This window comes from Strix uralensis, chromosome 7, assembly GCF_047716275.1.
Source record: "Strix uralensis isolate ZFMK-TIS-50842 chromosome 7, bStrUra1, whole genome shotgun sequence".
NCBI classification, from domain to species: domain Eukaryota; kingdom Metazoa; phylum Chordata; class Aves; order Strigiformes; family Strigidae; genus Strix; species Strix uralensis.
In genome coordinates, this window is record NC_133978.1 from 28,984,648 (window position 1) to 29,004,314 (window position 19,667).

At 47.1% G+C, this 19,667-nt stretch overlaps 1 protein-coding gene across 3 annotated transcripts in view; it reads right to left on the reverse strand.

The window, feature by feature from the left end:
- SH3PXD2A (SH3 and PX domains 2A) overlaps positions 1-19,667 on the reverse strand; it is a 258,532-nt gene that overhangs the window by 166,866 nt on the left and 71,999 nt on the right. For all 3 annotated transcript variants that reach the window (XM_074875217.1, XM_074875218.1, XM_074875216.1), the window contains exon 3: positions 14,689-14,764. In XM_074875217.1, the coding sequence (XP_074731318.1) occupies positions 14,689-14,764 (76 nt within the window). The remainder of the gene's footprint in view (positions 1-14,688; positions 14,765-19,667) is intronic.

Below are 19,667 nucleotides of genomic sequence, written 5' to 3' on the forward strand. Positions count from 1 at the left end.
CCCCTCCTTCACACCATACCACAGAAGCCACAGATCACCCTGCACTGCCCCACCAACTGCCTCAGCCCTTTGATGCCCCAATTCATATTCCCTCCTTACACCTGCCACCCTCCTGTCCTCTGTGGATGCAGCGGTGGACCATCCTCTCTTAGTTACGCTACTGCACATGGCAGCAGCCAAGAAACAGCTTTTCCTTTACAAAGATAATTTCACCATAATGTAGTAATTTTACTCCCCAATAATTAGCTTAAGCTCCAACTCACATTTCCGAGCATTTTCTCAGAAGGGAGGAAAACTAACAAAAACATTCATAGCCATCACTAGAACCACCCCCGTGAAGGGCCTAATTCCCTATATTGCTTTAATTAAAAGCAGATGAATAGCAGTCTCCCAGCCTAGAAACCTTTAAGAGAAATAAAGTCAATCTATAGGCTTATGAAAATAAAACAGGAGGAGGGAAACAAACACAAAAGTCCTGCCAGTTTTAGGGCTTACCAGAGGATTACAACATCTAGGCTCTCGTTTCAAGGGGAGGTGAACCAGGGAATGGACGGTATGGAAAGGACACAACCACCTCTTGGAGCGAGCACCACGCACAGGGAGCTGGCGATGGGAGAAGAGGAGCAGAAAGCCGCAGAGAGAGGCAACACCCTTGCCCGCACGTTTTTGTCTTCACGGCTGCTTGGAGGAATGCTCCTATCTGCTGACACCACAGAATAAAGGATCTGGTTTAATTGCAAAAAAAAAAAAAAAAGGGGGTGGAGGGGGGCAGGGGAGAAAATCCTAACAGATGATGAGTATAGCTGACCCTCAGTGAAACAGAGAACAACTTGGTGAGGAATAATCTAATCCATAAGAGCAAAACATTCATCATCACTGTTACAGCAAGAGACCACCCTGCTCCAGAGGACATCTGTGAACAGATGTGAGCGTGGAGGCTTTAAGCACGGCAATAAAGGCACCAGTCAGGCATAGGTATTTACAGAGGACTTTAGTGCTGCACTGTTTGAGTGCTACAAAATGTTTTATGGATTTATTCTTTTAACGCCACAGGGCGATATGGCAATTCTAGTTTGTCTCTTTTTTTTCCCCAATTAAAAAAATGAACAGAGTCCGGGCATAAATTTCGACCCTCTATATCCCACCTGAGTCCCCAGATCTTCTGTTTTCTATTTGTAAAGCACCTCTGGCAGTGGGGAAAACCAGGGATGAGTCTTAGTCAGAATTAATGACTAAACATGGGCTTAAATGATGATTCCCAAGATTGCACCCAATGGTTGGAGGACAGAGAGAAATTGAAAACAAGCCCCTAAGTGGGCTCCAGCCACCCTCACCTGTTCCCACATGCGCAGGGTAAGCCCATGCATGGTGGTGGGTGCGGGACGTCATCTCCGGGACTCCACAGGAGCAGTATTGACACATGCCCAGCATGCACGCACAGAATGAACCAAATTCAATTGGTTTTCCACTCGGGCCAGAGGAAATTAAAACCTTGTGAAAGTCACTTTGTCTTAGAAAGAAAGCAAATTTACTTTGCTTAGCTTTATTACATCTTAGCCTTCTTATCAGTTTGATTTCATTCTTAAGTTATTTTAAACCCTAGTGTCATATAATCTGGCAGCTACAGCGATGGGCTTTATACAGAAAAACACAGGGAAAGGGTTTTCAAAAGCACTCAGACCCGCTGCGGCTGCTCCTGCTGAAGTCAACAGTAAATCCAATGATACCACCGGGAGCAGAGGTCAAGGCTGAGTAGGCTTGATGCTAAAGAAACTTATGGGTGGGATTTTCAATCTCTTCAAAAATGATTACTAATAACAAAGTATATTAAAAATAAAGAGCTAAGTTGTGACCCTGAAAATATTTACATATGTGCCTAGCTCGCAGCTTGTAAGTAATTACAGGGGGCCTGATTTCTCTCGCTTTCTCTAATGTAAGCCAGAAATAAGAGTCCAGATGCGTGTGGAAAACCTTGGCTCAGGGACAGGGTCAGCTACAGTGATTTTGGTGAAATTACTCATGCTCTGCAGAGCTTTTGAGCACAGGTCTGCACACAGCAAGACTCCTTAGAAACACCAGGATCTTCCTAAACCCACTGTCACACTGACATGTAAATATACCAAATGTGAAATGGGACTTTTCTGGCTGTGATAAGTGCTGAATATCTGCAGAAACACCATTAATATCCACTCACTTCTAATCAACCATAGTAAAACTTGGATCTGAAAATGAGGGCTAGCTAAGAAAAACTGGGGAGGGAAAAAGTGTTTTACTATTTGTGCAGCTCTGACACTGTGACATGAATTAACCTAACTTCAAAGGATGAAACATCATTACAAAACATTGCATTAAGTATAACCATTTTCAGGCTACTATGCAAACCCAACTGAAATAATATTATGGGTACAGGATTATTCTAGTTCCCTATTAATCCCAAAAGGAAGAGGGATATGACTTATTTTCTCATCCTGACAAATCATCTCAAGACGCTGCTGAATCAGACATGCTTGCAGCTTAAGAGGAAATAAGCAAAAATGTCCAGCTTTTATTACTAAGTTTGAAGATTCATTAATGAATGCAATGAATGTAAAACTAAACCTCATTTTAAAACCCTCATTGTTCACTGTACAAATCCTTAGATTGTGTAGTTACTCTGGAATGGAGAAAGAAAAGAGCTAGAGAAGGTCACCTCCCCGGCTATTCGTTTCCAGGCAGTTTCACTCCCAGGTTCCTGCACAATACAGCAGTCTTCACTGCAAATGTTTCAGGGGAAATGCTTTCCTTGCATAAAGGCTGCAACTGTTCCCACTGCACTGAAGCCATAAAACTATTGCAATTGAACCAAAACCTGATAACAGCTTAATAGCATAAAGCAATATTTGGACTAAATTGAACCTGATCATATCACTCTAAAATTCTTTTCAAAGTTAAAAGGCTTTTATTTATAGTCTTTACTTACACTCAAGAGACTCTGACATATTTTAACTAACCTGCCTTCCTTGTCTTCTTAACCTTGGTCTCTTTCCAAGAAAAAAGATGTCATCTGACCACAGATGGGGCTTGATTTTCAGCAGCAGAATTAACCCACAACACAAATCCCTTGTGTTTATTCACTGAGTGATGGGGCATGTCCTGGGGAGTGAGCTTAGCCAATATTTCCTTGATGAATGGGGTGGAGGGGAACAGGCTTGAGGTACCTCTGTTACCACATCAACCACTTGCATGAAACAAATCTCTGAATCCCACCTATTCCAACTCTTCTGGTTTCATAGACACCACTGGGAGAGCAGAATATGCCAAGACCCACCAGTGGATCAGTGTCACTATTACTGGGACTCTTTGAATCTCCCTACATACAGGTTCCCCTGTGTTGACACAACCTTCGCAGTCTGCCATACTGCAGAAACATGGCTTAGATGGTGCAATCCTGGCTACAAACACAGACTAATTGGACCTCAGGCAGAGCACACCGCAGCCTGCCCTCCACCCACTGAGTACACACGGGAGGGACTTCGGAGCTGCCCCTGCAGTCAGATACTGTGTCAAATGTACACAGCATCTGCATGGCACTACACCAGCCACCCGGGCTGAGCAAGACTAATAAAAGGACAACTGAGCAGCATTTATAGACCAGAGAGCGTCAATTCACCCTCTCTTTGACAGGGCTGGAAAAAATAACATTTTTGTCTAGGGTGAGGGAAAGAAATTGAAAACTGGAGTTATACCACAGGTTGAACAATGCCATGATCGAAAGAAAATCTTTTCCCCATCTCTGAGGGTCTTTTTTTGACCTGTGTCTGAGCGTCTTTTTCCGTCAGGTCTCCAAATGCCTCCTCTGCATACAACATGGCTCACATCTGCTCCAGACCTGGCTGGCGGTGGGCATGTGATGTGGTGGTGGCCTCACATGAGATGTTGCAGTCCTCAGATCCTGGACACCCCATCTGCCTGCAGGAGCACTACCCTGAAAGTTTCGTGCCTTCATTTCTCCAACCCCCTTCCCAGGGTTGCTCTCTGGGAAGGAGCAGGGATATAGGGCTACCTCACTAACTTGGCTTTGTTACAGCAAGACCAAGGAGCAGGAAGAGAAGCCCAGGCAGGTGGTTCAAGAAAGCTCCTGGTGGTCCGGCTGCACATCCCTGGCTGTGGGATGCCAGGGAGCAGGGGAGTCAAGCAGGGCAGTATCACACTCCAGCAGAGCAACTTTTGGTTGGCAGAGAGCATGCTCCTTCCAGCTGCGGGCAGCCCACTGGTGGCTGTCCCATCCCCTGTCACCACATACCAGAGCCAGTAGTAAGCAACCCCTTCTTCTCCCAGCCCCTGGAAGAAGGGGGTGGCTGGGACATTGTGCAAAAGTAAATATTTACGTAGCCGGGGCCTTCCTTCCCCTGCCCTGTATTTTCTCCCCTTCTTAAAATGTCACAGATCAGCTGTTTTCATAATTGTGCAGGAAATGAGTTCCCTGCTGGCTGGCAGCTTAACACCCGCATGTGCTGGGTCTACTGTGGCTGCACCGCTCATCTCTGCTGCCAGTTCCTGCATCTACCCAGGATCTTCAGAGGATGGATTTGGCCAGAGGGGAGACAGGGCAGTCAGGAACATGGGCACAGAGCTGCATAACTATGGTAGAACTTCTCATAGCTGCAGCTTGGAGGGACCCCCAACCCCTGGTCCACAGATCAGATCAGGATCCCAGGAGACCCAACACTCTGTTTATGCCACTTCAGAGCAAACATCCAAACCAGACTAACACAACTTCCTGCCTGCACGCAGCGGCGAGTGCACTCAGGAAATTCAGGCATATTTCAAGCTTGTGACTTTTTCTTTGTTCTTTGGACAAAGCCTTGTTCACTAGAGATGTTGCTAAAAGGATTATTATCTATAGGAGACTTCTCTTCCCAAGAGGAAATCTGCTAAACACACAATTCTGCATTTGCTCTGTTTTGTAGGACCTGGGATTAAGATAGGAGTATCTTCCCTTCTGTTCCCTACATCTAATGATTTAAATAGACCAGCAGTGACGCCATTGCCTAGTGGGAATAGGCACAAATGCCTTTACCCTGTACTCTGGTCTGAGGGTTTTACTGCTTGCCTGAGAGGGTACCAAGCTATCCTGTGTTTGATGGGAACAGCTGCAAGAATTTGGTGGGAATCACATCTAACAGTGCACTCAGTGAAAAAGTGAAAGTCTGCCCACCAGCCCGAACACCTCCAATAAAACACCATCAAGGGCCAAACCAGATTGCAAATGCTTTGCTTATACCAGGTCAGCCCTGTGCTGTTCAGAGCCCTGAATATGAGAAGGAACCTGCAAGTCTGAACTTGCCGATGTTTAGGATGTAAAAGCAGACGGAATGTAATTTTCTGCTCTTTATTTAGAGGTGGCAAAACCCTGATAGAAAATGACATGGTGAAAGTGCTTAACTTCAGACCCAAGGAAATTTGAGAGCAAACATTAATTACCTCCATCCTGAGTACAAGCCTGGGGCCCGTATTAGCACCTCTCTGAATGGAAGAAGCTCAAGAGGATTGAATTTCCCACTTCTAGGACTTACTTTCTTTTCCTCATCTACCTACCCTTGGTTTCCTCTTTCTAATTCCCACGTTATTTCCCTCTCTCCACCTCAGCTTTCCCATTAAACAGGACCTCAACTCCAAAAAAAATCACAGAGGGGGCAGACACTGCCATGGGTTATTTCATTATAGTGGAAATAGATTCAGTCTGGCAAATCCCTGCCTGTGGTATCCCCTCACTCTGCTCCTGAGTATAAAGATCCCCTTATGAGTAAGGACAAATGTGTTCATGAGAGCCTGAAAGTAGCTGCATTGTGGAGCAGGGAGGTCTGCAAACACACCACACTTAAGAACATCAGAACACAAAAAGCTTAATCGATAGGGAGAATAAAGCAGGAGAAATCACTTGCGATCAAGCAGCAGATACCCAGGTTCATTGTTTCCAATCCACAGGAAAAAAAAAAAATCATAACCTATTTTAAGCATGTGAGTATATAAATAAACCAGCTGGCCCAGCCAAAAGGTAAAGCGGCCTGAAAACAGATTCAAACAGAGGTCTAAGACTATTATTTAGCTGCAAAGCTCAGCTGGGCTCCGTTCTCCTCTATTCCTTAGGCAGTTTAAATCTGAATAGAACAGACAAGATCAGGCAGAGAAGTAGCATCCAGAGGGAGTATGTAGAGTCTGTGGGGCTGCAAAGCCATCCGAGTCCCTGGCAAGCCGACTCCCATGTTAAAAAGCACTTTCATTATATGGGCCATTTGTTGATGGATTGTGGGAAAAAGTCAGATTTCAACCCAGAGATGAAGACAAGCAAACCCTTATATAAAGCCACCCTCTCCCCAGCCTGTGGGTTGAATGCAGAATGCTCTCAGACTTGCTACATACCACCCACTTTAGATTACAGACTTGCAGAGTTATTTTTAAAAAGTAATTATAGTAGTAGAGGGTACACTCATCTGGAATGGCTGCCTGAGGAAACGACGAGCCCAATGCAGCTCAAACTGCTTTTCAAGTCTATAATCGTGTTTATTTATTGCCTTTAAAAACAAGAATCAAAATCCAACTAATTTCTGAGTAAAAACGTCTGTATATTTCCCCAAGGAGTCCAAGCAGCTATACAGCACTGAAAACCTGCCCTGGCCTTTTCTTTCTAGCATGGAGCGCTGTAGGAAAAAAAAAAAAAAAAAAATCCCCATTAGCTCTGACTTCAAGCAAAACCAAACCAAAACCCCCTTCCATTCTTTGCTTTCCCTTGAAATTGTGGTTTGATCATTACAAAACTCTCATTAGGAGACTCACATGATGTAATGAGAGGTATGTCATGTTCTGCATATGCTGCTTTCTGCCCAGAGGTAGTTTCTGGTTGAACAGAATACCAGCTCTTAACCTATGTGAGAAGAGCAGGTAAAAGCCCCAGGAAAATATTCTGTAGGTTTTTCCTATTCCAGCCCCTTGTTTCAGCTGCTGGCTCGTGGATTTTGGATCTGTACACTGAGAAAGGACTCAGAAGAGACTAAAAGAGAGGGAAGAGGACCAGGTACTTGGGCAGATGCCAGCATCTTTTTTTCCCCTCCTTTTTCTCCCTTTTGTAACGAAATCAGGCCTTTGGCTCATGCCCCATTAATGCCCGAAGACCTCCAGAAGGCCTGATGACACCTGTGAAACAGGCTCAGCATGCAGAACCAAAAGCCCCCCCTGCACTCCATTACGTGGGACTCATTACAGCCCCTTCCTCGGTGGGCAGCTCTGAAAGCTGGCAGTCACTGGCAGCTGCCTTTTCCACAGCTTCTTCAATAGGAAGCAGCCTAAGGGCATCCTATGACCTCATGCTTGACAGCTTCATCTTTCAACCAGAAAAGACTTAAACCCTAAAAATATCTTCACGGAGCCCAAAGAAAATAAGACGCCTGCCTGCCCCCCTTGAAATCATCAATCCTCCTGCCGCCCCGCCAAGGAACAGCCACTTCCTCCCGGCAGCCCCTGCTTTCCCTTCAAGCCCAGAGCCGACAGGAAATCCATTCTCCTCTTGTGAGAGACAGGAGATGAATTTTCCGCAACAGCTCTCCTAGCAAGGCAGAAAATAGAAAGAAACAATAGAAAGCGCTTTCTCAAACAATAGGAGCTGCTGAAGAGCAGCTCACCAGAAGCTCGGCATCACCCAAATCCTAAACAAACTGGAGTGGAAACAAGCCAAGGACCTGTTAGCCATCTTGCTAACATACTACCCTGGCTCAAATATAAGTTCATTTTAAACTTGGAGGCACTTTCCCCTTTCAAAGAACAGGCAGGAAAACTGAAAATATGTATACTAAACGGAAATTATATTGCATTATGGAGTGGTCCCCAAAAAGCTCTCCATAGCTGTTCAAGCCCCCGGCATCGCATGCCGCAGTGCCATGGGTCACCTCCTCACCCCTGGCAGTTCCTCTGAGGTGGGGACAGGGGACTGTGATGCTGATTTACTGCAGGTGGGTGGAAGGGGATGGGGGGCAGAGCCCCTCTTTCTCCACCTGAGAAAGTTTGCTGCCTCATATTCAGAAAAGCCCAGCAGAATATCTCGGTTATGTTATACAGGTGAGGCTCAGCAAACCAGATATCTCAGACTCTGTGTGTGTGCCAATCTCCCCTGCAAGACTACAGCTGCATATTAAAGGAATGCCATTTATGATAACTTAATTCATATTTTAATCTAAAAAGATATGACTGGATCTAAGATAAAGATAATTTTGTCTGATCTCTCCTTTTTTTACTCTTTAAGCTACTTTTTGACTGGCTCTGAACTGCTGCAACACTTCATTTCTGTGTAGGTCAGGAATTCAAAACGACTCCAGAGAAAAGTTAAAATCACTTACTAACAGCTTGTTGCCCTGGCTCAGAGTGCTTCAGGAGAGGATAATCAAAAATGGAAAACAAATCTGAAATTAAATATATTTTTGCACATAAAATCCATCTAAGAATTAGGACAGGGAATGCATTTCCCTTTAAATGCCCAGCTAGCAACCAGCTCTCCAAAGGAAAAAATAGCCTACAATAAGAATATCTCAGAAATTTCTAAGGGTTCTCCTCAGCCAGCATGCTCCTTACAGTCACCATGCCCCCTGACTCCTGAGGTGGGCAGAATAAATATTGGAAATACCGTGCATGCACTGACTGCCATTGAAATGCAGCACCTTTGACAAAATTACACGTGGCAACATCCTAATTTTCCTTGATTTACGCAGGTGCAACGTGAACTCCTGGATCCGAAGGTCACTGCGGTGCTGGTTGTTAGGATGAGGTCGTCATCTCTGTTTCAGCGCAAGAGTAACTGCCCAAGATCTCTGAACAAAATGCTGTTTCTCCTCCAGCCCGCAGCAAAACAAAAGGAGCAAAGCTGGAATACACACAACCGAGAGGAAAAAAAGCTGCTCTCATCACCATGGACAAAATCCTGCTGTTGCAAATCTGCTCAAGCCTTTCTCCTCAGCTTCCTCTTCCCCAGAAACAACACTGGAAAGGGCAGGAGAAAAAAACCCCAACACACCAAACCGAAACCAAAAAGCAGACATATCCACCTGGAATGCAGTTCATTGGCGGATCTCCTTCCCCACTGCAGCCCACGAGCGGCAGAAACGGAGGCAAGAAAGGTCCCGGCCAGCGTTGGCGAGATGTTATTCCCCATCCTCCTGCATTGTGCAAAATGGGGAGGCTCCCGCCCGCCACCAGCGCTCCCCGCCTGCCGGCACCCCTCGCCAGCCCCAGGTATCTGGGCGGTGCTGGGATGGCCTCCCGCGCCCTCTGTGACCGCACCTCTCCCTTCCCGCAGCCCTCCTGACTCACACATGGGGCTAGGCTCGGCTGGGGCTCACACCCATGGTTCCCGCTTTGCTGGGGGAACAGCCGCCAGCAAACCTCGGGCCGGGGGAGGAGGAGAGGCTGGGGCTTCTCTGGGGAACCGGGAGCCTTGCCCAGAGATTAAGCAGTCGGGCAAAGCCCTCCCAGCACAGAGCAGCTCACCCCACTCCCCACCCACCGACGCTGGCACAAGCCATGTGCCGCAGCTCGCAAGCAAAAAACGGGGCCAAACCTGCAGTACCTGCAGGGATCTTCCTGCCACCCTGTATTTTCTGCCTGTCCTTAAAATGCCTCAGCAGTCGCACCATGTGTTCCTGCTGCCTCAGGGCCGAGGAAGGAGAAAGGCCCAGAGACCCCTTTGAGATGGTGCTGGGGCACGCTTCTCTTCTCAGGGAGAAAAGCAGGTCATCGGGGGCACAGAGTGGCCAGACAACGGCTGGTGACATCTCACCCACGACACTGGCATCCTTCCCAGTGCACCGGGATGCAGCTGGCAGCATGTGCCCTGAAAAGGATGGTTTCTCGCCCTAATCAAGGAAGGAAAAAAATCTGAGTGGGAAAGAAAGGAAGAGAGAAGGTGCCACTCTGGCAGGGTCTCCCAAGCGCTGGAGGCAGGGACTGGAACCAGGCTGGGGTGTTGCTTCTGTAGCTGCCTGACCAAGATGGTAGGGCAGCCTGCACCAACCCCTCTGGTCCCCTGGGATGGGACTCAGCTTCTGAAGAGTAAGGAAAATCAGGCAAACAAAGCAGTCTCCTTGAGCAGGATGTCTCCCTCTCCAGGCAGCAGGGAAGCTGCAGAGCAGGCACCATGTGAGGATTTTCCACTTCCAGCACAACCTATGCAAAAACCTCCTGTTTTTTCAGCGGGGGTCAAACCTGGTTTGAAGTCCAGGCAGGGACCAAGCTGGAATCTGGGCAGAAAGTGCAAGGGGCTGCCATCATCATTGCCCAGCCGTCTGTGCCATGGAAAGCCCAAGCCTCTCTCCACAGCAGGGATCTGCAGCCCAGTAGCCAGCACGATGGGATGATTTCATGCCGTGCAGTGCATTTTCCCCAAGGCCGCGCTTTGTAAGACATGGTGGAGAAAGAAAAATTGACATCCCTCCAATTTCAGCTTTGTGCCCGGATGGCTCTTCCACTTAGTGCCAACAGAAATGAAGAACAATGCAAGCCCTGGAGTCTTGGGTCAACCACTGCAAAACTTAATCCCAGAGTTACATCGCCCTGTCTTTGCCATTTGTATTTGCCACCATGACCTTCAGAAGCTCACCAGACCAGTCTTCTCTCTCCAGCTGCAGTTCCTTCATTAATTACCTCAAGATCCCTGAAATAGGGAGCCCAAATCCATAACCTCTTCTCTCTGCTGATACAGATATAAAAGTATCTGACAGGGAGGGAGCAAAGCTTTGAGTTCACACTCTAAAGATCGCTCCTCAGATATGCAGCAGGAAAGGTGATGGAGAAATCAGTGCATTTCAAATGGGCTCAACCAACAGCCTCACTGGTACATCCAAAGAGCACTTTTCATCTGTCTTCTTACAGTGACAAACCGTCTTTGGTCTAGAAAGGAGTTTTTCCAGCAAACTTTATTCTAACTCTTCCACAGTCTCCCTCCATCCTTGCAAACAAAAATTTCATACCACCAACTACAAAAATGCTCTCTGGCCACCCCACAAACAGGGTTTCTTATGTGGTTTTCTTCTGCCTCACCTCCCCTGATGCAGACTTTTCCAACAGTAAAAAGGAGAATCAGGGAGAAGAAAGGGAAAACTCATGGAAATAAGATAAAATAGGGAAAGAGGAGGAAAAAGATCAGTTTTGTCCTCTTGGCATGGTAAAAAAACCCCCAAAACCTCACAGAAAAACTGAAGGCAGGATAGTGACTCTCAAAAAGTAAAACAAAACTACAAAATTATCCACCGAACATCTTTTACAGGACTACCTGTCACTGCTTATTATTTCCTTGCTCCTCTTCATGACACTGAAAGCTGTAGAGTCCTCACTTGTGTAAGAGGGAAGTGGGGGAAAAATATATATGAAGAAATTGATAAAAATAAGATAAAGGTGTCTAGAGGAAGGAAAAACTGCACTTTCCTGCTGTTGAACCCAATACGGTCTCTCCTTGGAGAGCGAGGCTCTGAACTCTATCACACTTTCCTTGTTTTTTACAGGTAAAAGTCTTCCAGCACAGTCAAATACTGAAGCTTGATTGCCCCAACAGGGAGGCACCTTTCCCAGTAATGTGCAACCACATAACAACCCCAAACCAGCAGAGGTGAGTGCAAAGGGAGCTATCATCTGTGCATAAAGCAAAAATCACAGCCAACACATAACACGTCAGCAAAGCCATAGGCATCTGCACCCAGATGGGGATGAAACCTGCAGCAAAATACTTTCTAGTACCCAGGGAATTTGCAATCTGTGCAGACAGTGGAAGGGAGAGAGATGTACAGCTGGGAGCTGAACAGGGCAGTGGGGCAACTTTTGTCTTTCTCATAAATCAGGATCGTGCACCACCATCCCTGCTTTGTGTGGGGTAAGCTGAGACATAGCATGACTGTGCCCAAGCAACAGGACCTGGACTGTCCAGCCTCTTGTTCCAGATACATGGCCATGTGGTGCTCCTTATCCTACTGGGGTGACGGCTGAGCACACGTTAGCCCCTTCCCTGGGGGAAGGAGGCGTGGGAGTTTGCTTTCACCCAGTGACACCCTCTGCATGCCCTGTCTGCCATCCAGATGATCATAGATAGACCAGGAGGGTGTCCCAAAGGCCATTCATCTCTTGGTTTAGGTATCTTCTCTTCTCCTTCTCCACACCAGAAAAAGACCCAGCATCCTGGATTCCCCAACCCCTGCTGCGACTGCTAAACAGTCAGGGTGTAGAAAGGGGGAGATTGCACTTCTCCTTCAGGACCCACAGCTGGCCACCGCCAGGGCTAGGTGGCCCTTTGGCCCAACCTGCTGCAGCCATCCCTCAGTTCTTCCTTTCCAGTCCTTCACTGCAGCAGGAGATACAGGTACCACCACCACCTACTTCTGCTTACGGAGCAGCGGCTGCATGGGCTGCTGCTGTGGCTCCACCACACTATGGGTAACGGGCCAGCCAGGTCTGTACACACCCTCTGCCACGGCAAAAAGACCTGCAAAGGTGGCTCCTCAAATCCCAGGCTCAGATCATGCCTTTATTTCAGGAGAGCACCATAGCATTGCTGACACATGGGAGCTACAGGCTGGCATACGTTGACTTCCTAAGCCAGACCTGATGGGGGAAAGTCGCCCAAGCCTGCAAGTGGGACAGGCAAACCCCAGGCTCTCAGAACCCAGCACACAGAGTCACTCCAGCTTGGCTGAATCAGGTCCATAATAAGCAAGCAAGATCATAACATATTCATAAAACTAGGATTTAAGTACAAACATCTGCCCTGCTGTTTTTTAATTAAGACAGTTTATAGCTAGGTATTCGTTTCAGTAATCCCCGGCTCCAGCTGCAGAAATGCCATGCGTATTCTAATTATGGCAGCTAGTTTATTTAACAGAGTTTGACAGTGTTTGACATTTAGCTGAGTCACCTTGTTCCCGGGTAAAGCAACAAGGGCTTTGCAGCAGTTCGACAAGAAAGAGGCAGAGATTTGATATCAAAAGTAGAACGTATATCACAGAAATTTTAAATTAAATACAGCTGAGGTCTATTCTATTCTGGCAGCTTCTCTCTTTGGGACACTAAGTCAACCCAAATGTTTTCCATATATAACTCTTCCCCTCAAGGACACACAGCAGTACCATCTCCCTCATGTTCTTGGAGGGTGGGAAGGGTAGGAAGTGATGTATCTCATCCTCCGCAAATATCACCCACCCACGTATCAGGACATCCATCACTAGGAACTGCACACAGCCCGAGCATCAGTCACCTGCATTCAGCCAATATTTTTCTAGGACAACATAAAAGAAATGGGCCATTGATGGTCAATACAGGAGGAACAACTGTTACCTGCAGATAGATATTTTCCTACAGCACCTCACGTAAAGCCATTTGGCTCCTGTACAGTGCTTTCCAAAGGTCTCAAAAGGCTTTACAGCAAGAAAAGCAGACCAGCAGTATCCATCCTCATCGTACAGAGGTTTCACAAAATGACCTGTCTATGACTTTGTTGGTGGCACAGCTGAAAAGAGAGCCCATGCTTGAGCTCCTCTCCTCATTCCAGGTTGGAAATGGAGGGCAACACCACCTCCCCCTGGCTGCAGAGGGTCTGGCTACAGCACAGAGCACTGCAGAGAGCAAACTCCGATCCTGGGGCTGCCTTCCAGAAGGTCCGTGGAGGCTGCCAGGCTGCTGTGCTGCCCTGCTGCAGCTCCGATGCTTGCATCACGTATTTGCGCTGCTGGTTTCCAAGTCCCTGCTTCCCTGCTAGCCCTGGAGCTGTGCTCTCCACACATCTGGAGCAGCTGCTCTGCCTGCAAACAGCGTCAGGGACCACAGCATGCTCCTGGAGAGGACTAAACGCTCCCATCCCAGCGTCTCTTTACAGACCTTTGGGGAAGAGCTGGGATCTCCTTTTTATATTTAAAGACAGAACAGACCTTTTAACAGTCTGAAAATACTCCGTTTATTCTGGCAGGCAGTGCAGTGAGCCAAACTTTAAACCAACAGCCAGAATCGTGCAGTCAGACAATAGAGAGCTGGCCCGAGCACGCATTTCCAAGAGCATGCTGAGGTCTGGCTCATCTCCCCCATGCCATCCCTGCAGTCGCTGCTGGAAGAAGCTGTGTGGAAGTATGTGCTGTTATCCTGAGGAGAGGATATCCATCATGTCCAGGCCCTCTCTGAAAGCTGTCAGAAGGACAGTGGCTTAGGCCAAAGATATTTTTACTTATCTTTTTGGACAGCATTGCAGAAATCCCTGTTTGCATTTAACTTTCTTTCAGTTCCATTTATATCCCAGTGGCAACTCTAATTATTAATTCTTTATTGTACAGTAACAGTGTCTGCAGAGCCATGGCATCCAGAAGGGAAGACGATGGTGTCTCTGGTCTCTAGTGGCCTCCCAATTGGTGGTCCAAGTTCAGGCTGTCTGGTTGCACCCTACAGGCACAGCCCCCCAGAAGCCATCGAATCACTTTGTGTGGCAGGGCATGAGCCAACCTGAACCTGAACAGCTGATGCAAGACCCCCTGGGAGCCCTAAACGCCATGCCAGTTATTTTAGGAGGAAGTGGAGGTCTGGTATCACAAGGCTGCATGTACGAGCTCCCAGGGAAAAGGCATTTGTAAGAGTGGAAACTGCACTCCCCAATTGCTCTCACCCATTTCATATTTAGGGCTTTCCCCACAGCATTACCTGGTAGAAAAGGGATGATTCTTTGCTTGGGGTCTTTCTGGCCTCCTTCAATAGGGAACTTGTCCAGAAGCTGCATCTGCAAAGGAAACAGACAAACATCTTAGGGGGAAAACATGGGCTGGCCGCATAGGGACCAGGGGATCTCTTGGTCTGTGTGTGGTTTAAAAGAGGATTAGCAAAGCAAAGCAACTGCAGGAATTACTCTGCCTTGTTGCAGAGGAGTCTGTACATAAAAAGGTATGATACAGTTCACTCCAACAAAGGGAGGGCAAGTTTCTGGCAGCAGAGAGGAGCTGGGACAGGGCCCAGGCAGACATCCGAGCCTGGCCTTACCGCTGTTCTAAAATTAGGCTCTCATTCTGTGTTACAAAACACACCCCTTGTCTCTAATCCACAGCCTGCCCGCATTGGTGGAGAGAGTTTTTACCTGTCCGTGTGACAGACCACCCGCCTGGCTAAAAATGCTGTTCAAGCAAGTGGATTAAAGTGTATTTAACAAAACACCCACTCTTCCTTCTTGCTGGCAAGGCACTGCTCACTACCCTGGTCCAGTAAGAGCACTCCTGCTTTCCCAGGGAGAAAGAGATGGGGTTTTGGGGAACATCTTTCACTGCAGTCCCTACATGGAGATGACAACAGAGAAAGGGCAGCAGGGAGGGAGGACTGGGAGAGCAGAGCATCCCAGAGAACACCACCACCACAAATGGCCAGAAAGCAGAGCTCAAGGTGGGTGTGCTCTCAGCCCATGACAAGCACCCTTCAGCACGTGGTTATGGACCACCTGAGCCAGAGTCAATTAAGCCACCTTAGCCACATCAACTAAGATCTTGTCCCACCAGCTCCTAAACCTTGTCTACCACAATCACCTGTTTCTAACACACCCCTATGGGCCAACCAGGCTCAGGATCCTGTTGTACTGAAAAGCCGCAACCAGCCTTCAACCCAAGGAGCTCACAGGAGTATTGATGGCTATGGCTAGCTTGCACGGTGGAGGAGACTGCTGATCACCAGTGACCTTCTATGGAAGCAAGCCTAGGAAAGCAATATGCTGATCTGATGTTCCTAAATGATCCCTATAATTTCTCTTTGGGTGATGAGCCTGGATGGACCCGTGCCACTGAGGCTGAAAGTGAGCTGAAAGGCCATGCACAACCTCAGCCAGAAAGAACAGAAGTACCTGCTCCAGTGGTACCTTCACAGACCTGCCCAAGACCATCCACAGCCCTAATACTGCCAGAGCCTCTCACCTCTCCCATTCACTCTCTGCACCCTTTCACTGACATTCAGTCTGTGGTGCTACGAAGATAAATAGCCAAATCTTCATATTCTCCTTCATTTTCTCCCACATTTTAGATGTACAATGCAATGCTCTATGTCCCTGTAGATCCTACACAGAAGCCCCAGCTCCCTTGGGCTGGGGGAACACTGAAGCTCCTGCCAGCCCAGTAACTTGTTTCCAACAGACCAGGAGAGATGTCTTTCAACCCACAGTCCACAGGCCCTGTTGCCTCTGAGGAAGGTAAGGAAGGAAAGCAAGTGGTCCTGTTACTTGACCTTGCAGGACCCCTATCTCCTCACCTGAACTGGATCTACAGCTCAATACAAATACCTAAAGTGGCAGCAAAAGCTGCAGGGGCAGGGGGAGCTGGTCAATCAGCGTTTAATCTCATCAATGCTATATGTCCAACAGTGAGGGTGTGTGAGTTAACAGTGGTTTTGCTAGCTCAACAGATTTCCTTTAAAAAATATTTTTTTGCTAACATGGGAAAAAAAGCAGTCAGATTTTTTTTTTTTTTTACTGTTTCTGTTTTAAGCACACAGAATCCTTCTCCTCTTCCATCGCACACAACATCTCCAGCATTTTCACCATATGGTACAGCAAACCAAAGATCAAGAGGAAACTTGCGAGTAGAAGGAACATCTGTGCAGGAGAAAAAGTTAAAAGATCCCACATGTTTCCCCATCAGGGAGTCAGCCTGGTAAATAAATAGAACATAGCTGTGCGGATTGTTAGCTAACTCACTTTTCTGCCTACAGAGACATGGTTTTTATTGAAAATGGGAAATTTTGTTTTCTTGTAGGTAGAGCTCCGGGTGTCTGAGGTCAGGCATGGGCAGGAGTTTTGTTCAAAGGAAAAAAAAAAGAGGGGGAGGGAATCCCCACCGATTGACTTGAAGTTTCACTGTTGCTACACTTTTAGCCGGGAAGGCAATTCTTACTTTACTACATGGTGACCGATTCAAGCTGGAACCGATACAGTCAAATTCCCATGGTTATTCTTGGAGTTAGATTAGCTTGGCTAATACAAGCCTTTTTAACCACATCAAGAGAGTCACAATGTGTATAACTTAGTGCTATTTATCTAAAGGGTGGATATCAGAAAAACAGATACAATAAACTGCAGCTGGAAGAGTTTGGCTAAACTTCCCTAGACTACACTTTCTGCCCCGGCTCTTGCCTCTGCCGCGAGGGTCTGGATGGCAGGGAGCTGGGGGGAGGCAGAAGTGCTTGGGAGGCCACCAATGCAATTCATGGGGACACAGCCTGTCCTAATGCAAAGGCCCCGGGAAGCATGGAAGATTTCTCATCTTCTTTGATATATGAAACAATATCCCAAAGGGCAACATGCACATCTTTGTGCCGAACTGAGACAAAGAGTGAAGTTGCTGCTCCTCTAAAAGGACATACAAGGTTGGGCATCCATGGAGGAGTGTGACAGTCCCTCTCTAAGCCCCTGACCCCAGATAACACTTCCGCTGGCTGGTGGCTCAGCCCCCAGACAAACAAGTTGGATCTCATGTTTGTGCTGCCCCAGCAGGAAAGACAGGTTGGTGTTGGGCAGCTGTGCAGCAGGTTCAGGAGAAAACTACTGGCTGAATCTCACGCATGACATGGTAAACCCAACAGGCCTAAAAAGGATCTGAGCAAGGACATAAATGCAGCCCAACAATTATGCCCCTGCCTCTATGCTTGGTTGTTCTCATTAATGCCTAAAAAAGCACTCCCAGTGTGACAATGTCTGTACGGATGAGTACTAACGGCACGGAGAACCTGCAACACAGACTGGAAGGTAATGATTGCCCTTCAGTTCTGCAGCACAGGAAACCCTTCAGGATATTAAAGCCAAATAAAGAGCAGCAGATGCAGAGAGCCTTCCTCAGCACTTCCCTGCACCCAGTTCTGCCATTCAAAGCCAGTGCAAGTTAGATCTTAAATCCTGGAAAAGCAGGATTCTGTATCCTCCCCACCACGGAGAAGGATGCGAAGCAGAAGACAAGGAAGAGATGGATGCAGGGGAAAACAAACAGCAACGGGCCTGAATGAAACATCCCAAATCTCCCAGAGATGATGGGGTATCCTGAGCCAATGCCTAACAGCCCCACTCAGTCTGGCTTTGGTAAGAGTAGACACTAACCATGGAGATAAATGGAGCAGCCAGAAATGGAGGGAGCTAAGGGCTGAACCACAGAAACTCCTCCTGGTAGTCACAGCGCTTTCCCCATATGGATGATTAACAGCCAAAGACTAATAAACAGATTTTCAGTTCACTTAATTAGATGTCTGCAGAGCATCTGAAAGTTAAAAACTCTTTAGTCTGTGACAAATGTTTTTCCACTAAAGGAAATTATTACTGTTATTATTGCAAATATCCATATGATTGATGAAAAAAATTCTTCACTTGATGCCCCAGGTTTCTCTGCTCAGACATGGGCAGTCTCCATAAGTTGTTGCTCACATCTTTGATACATGACATTTAACTTAGGGACAAGATATGCTGAATGAGAAAGTCATCCCATCACCTAGAGTAAAACCATCCCAGCATGAAGGGAAAGAAGGGAAGTCTAGATGGCAACTCCCAAAGAATGGAGAGTTAGGGCTGTGGCTGGCTTTGGGCAGGCAAGAAAACCCAAGTGGGCAATGCATTTTGGCTCATACTCACTTCATCTGCTTACAAGTGTTAATATGTGAATCCCACCATGGGGGAGCTTCCAATTGTATGACCAGTGTAATGAGCAGAAAGAAATCCGTTACCATGTCACTGTGTCACAGGGTGGGGGATCCGTTTGGAAACAGGGTGGGTATATGGAAACTGGGAAGCGAGCTTCCCACCCATTAAGGCAGCATGTCTGGAGTCAGGCTGAACAAACACATCCCACTCCTGCTTCTGGCACAACAGATGCACATCCACAAATAACTCACCCCCAAAATCACCTCCCCAGGCTTTGTCTCTCCAAATTACTCTGGGCTTGCCAACAGCTTTCCTACGTAAGTCCTGCACAGAGTCCTGCCTTCTGCTCCAAGCAGCTTCCTTCTTGCTTCTGCGCTAAACTCATTTAGAAGAGTTGCTATAAACCTTGTGGTCCAGATATGACTTTCTTTTAGCAGTCAGCAAATGACCATGCAGTTAATCACATTAAAAATCAGGGGAATTACTTGTGTGAGAGTTGCTGCTCATTAAAATGAGAGGATGCTCAGAGCACTGGCCCACTCCACTCCGTACTACTTGCACATAACCATGAAATCACTTGACTTGCAAGAATGGAATAGGAAGATTCCAGTGGTACAACTCTCATAACTGGCCTTTTTGTTGAAGTCCCAGCTCCTGGAAATGATCAGTTGTTTGAGAATTAGCATTCACTGTAAAAAACAACCAACCAAAAACTACTTTAGCTTTTATGGTGCGAGGCATAACTTTGCAAACATGACCCTATTCATTGTTCAAGGTCCAGAAACTGAAAGGCAAATAACATAGTCTCTCTACACTTTTGATATAAATGTAGGGAGCTCTGAAAGCTGCCTCATGCATGTAAATGGGAAATAAGAGGTGTAGCCAGCATCCTCACTTACAGCTAAGCTGCTACTTCATAGAATCGTAGAATCATTTAGGTTGAAAAGGACTTTAAGAGAGTCCAACCATTATGCCAACACTGCCAAGTCCACCACTAAAACATGTCCCTAAGCACCACATCCACATATCT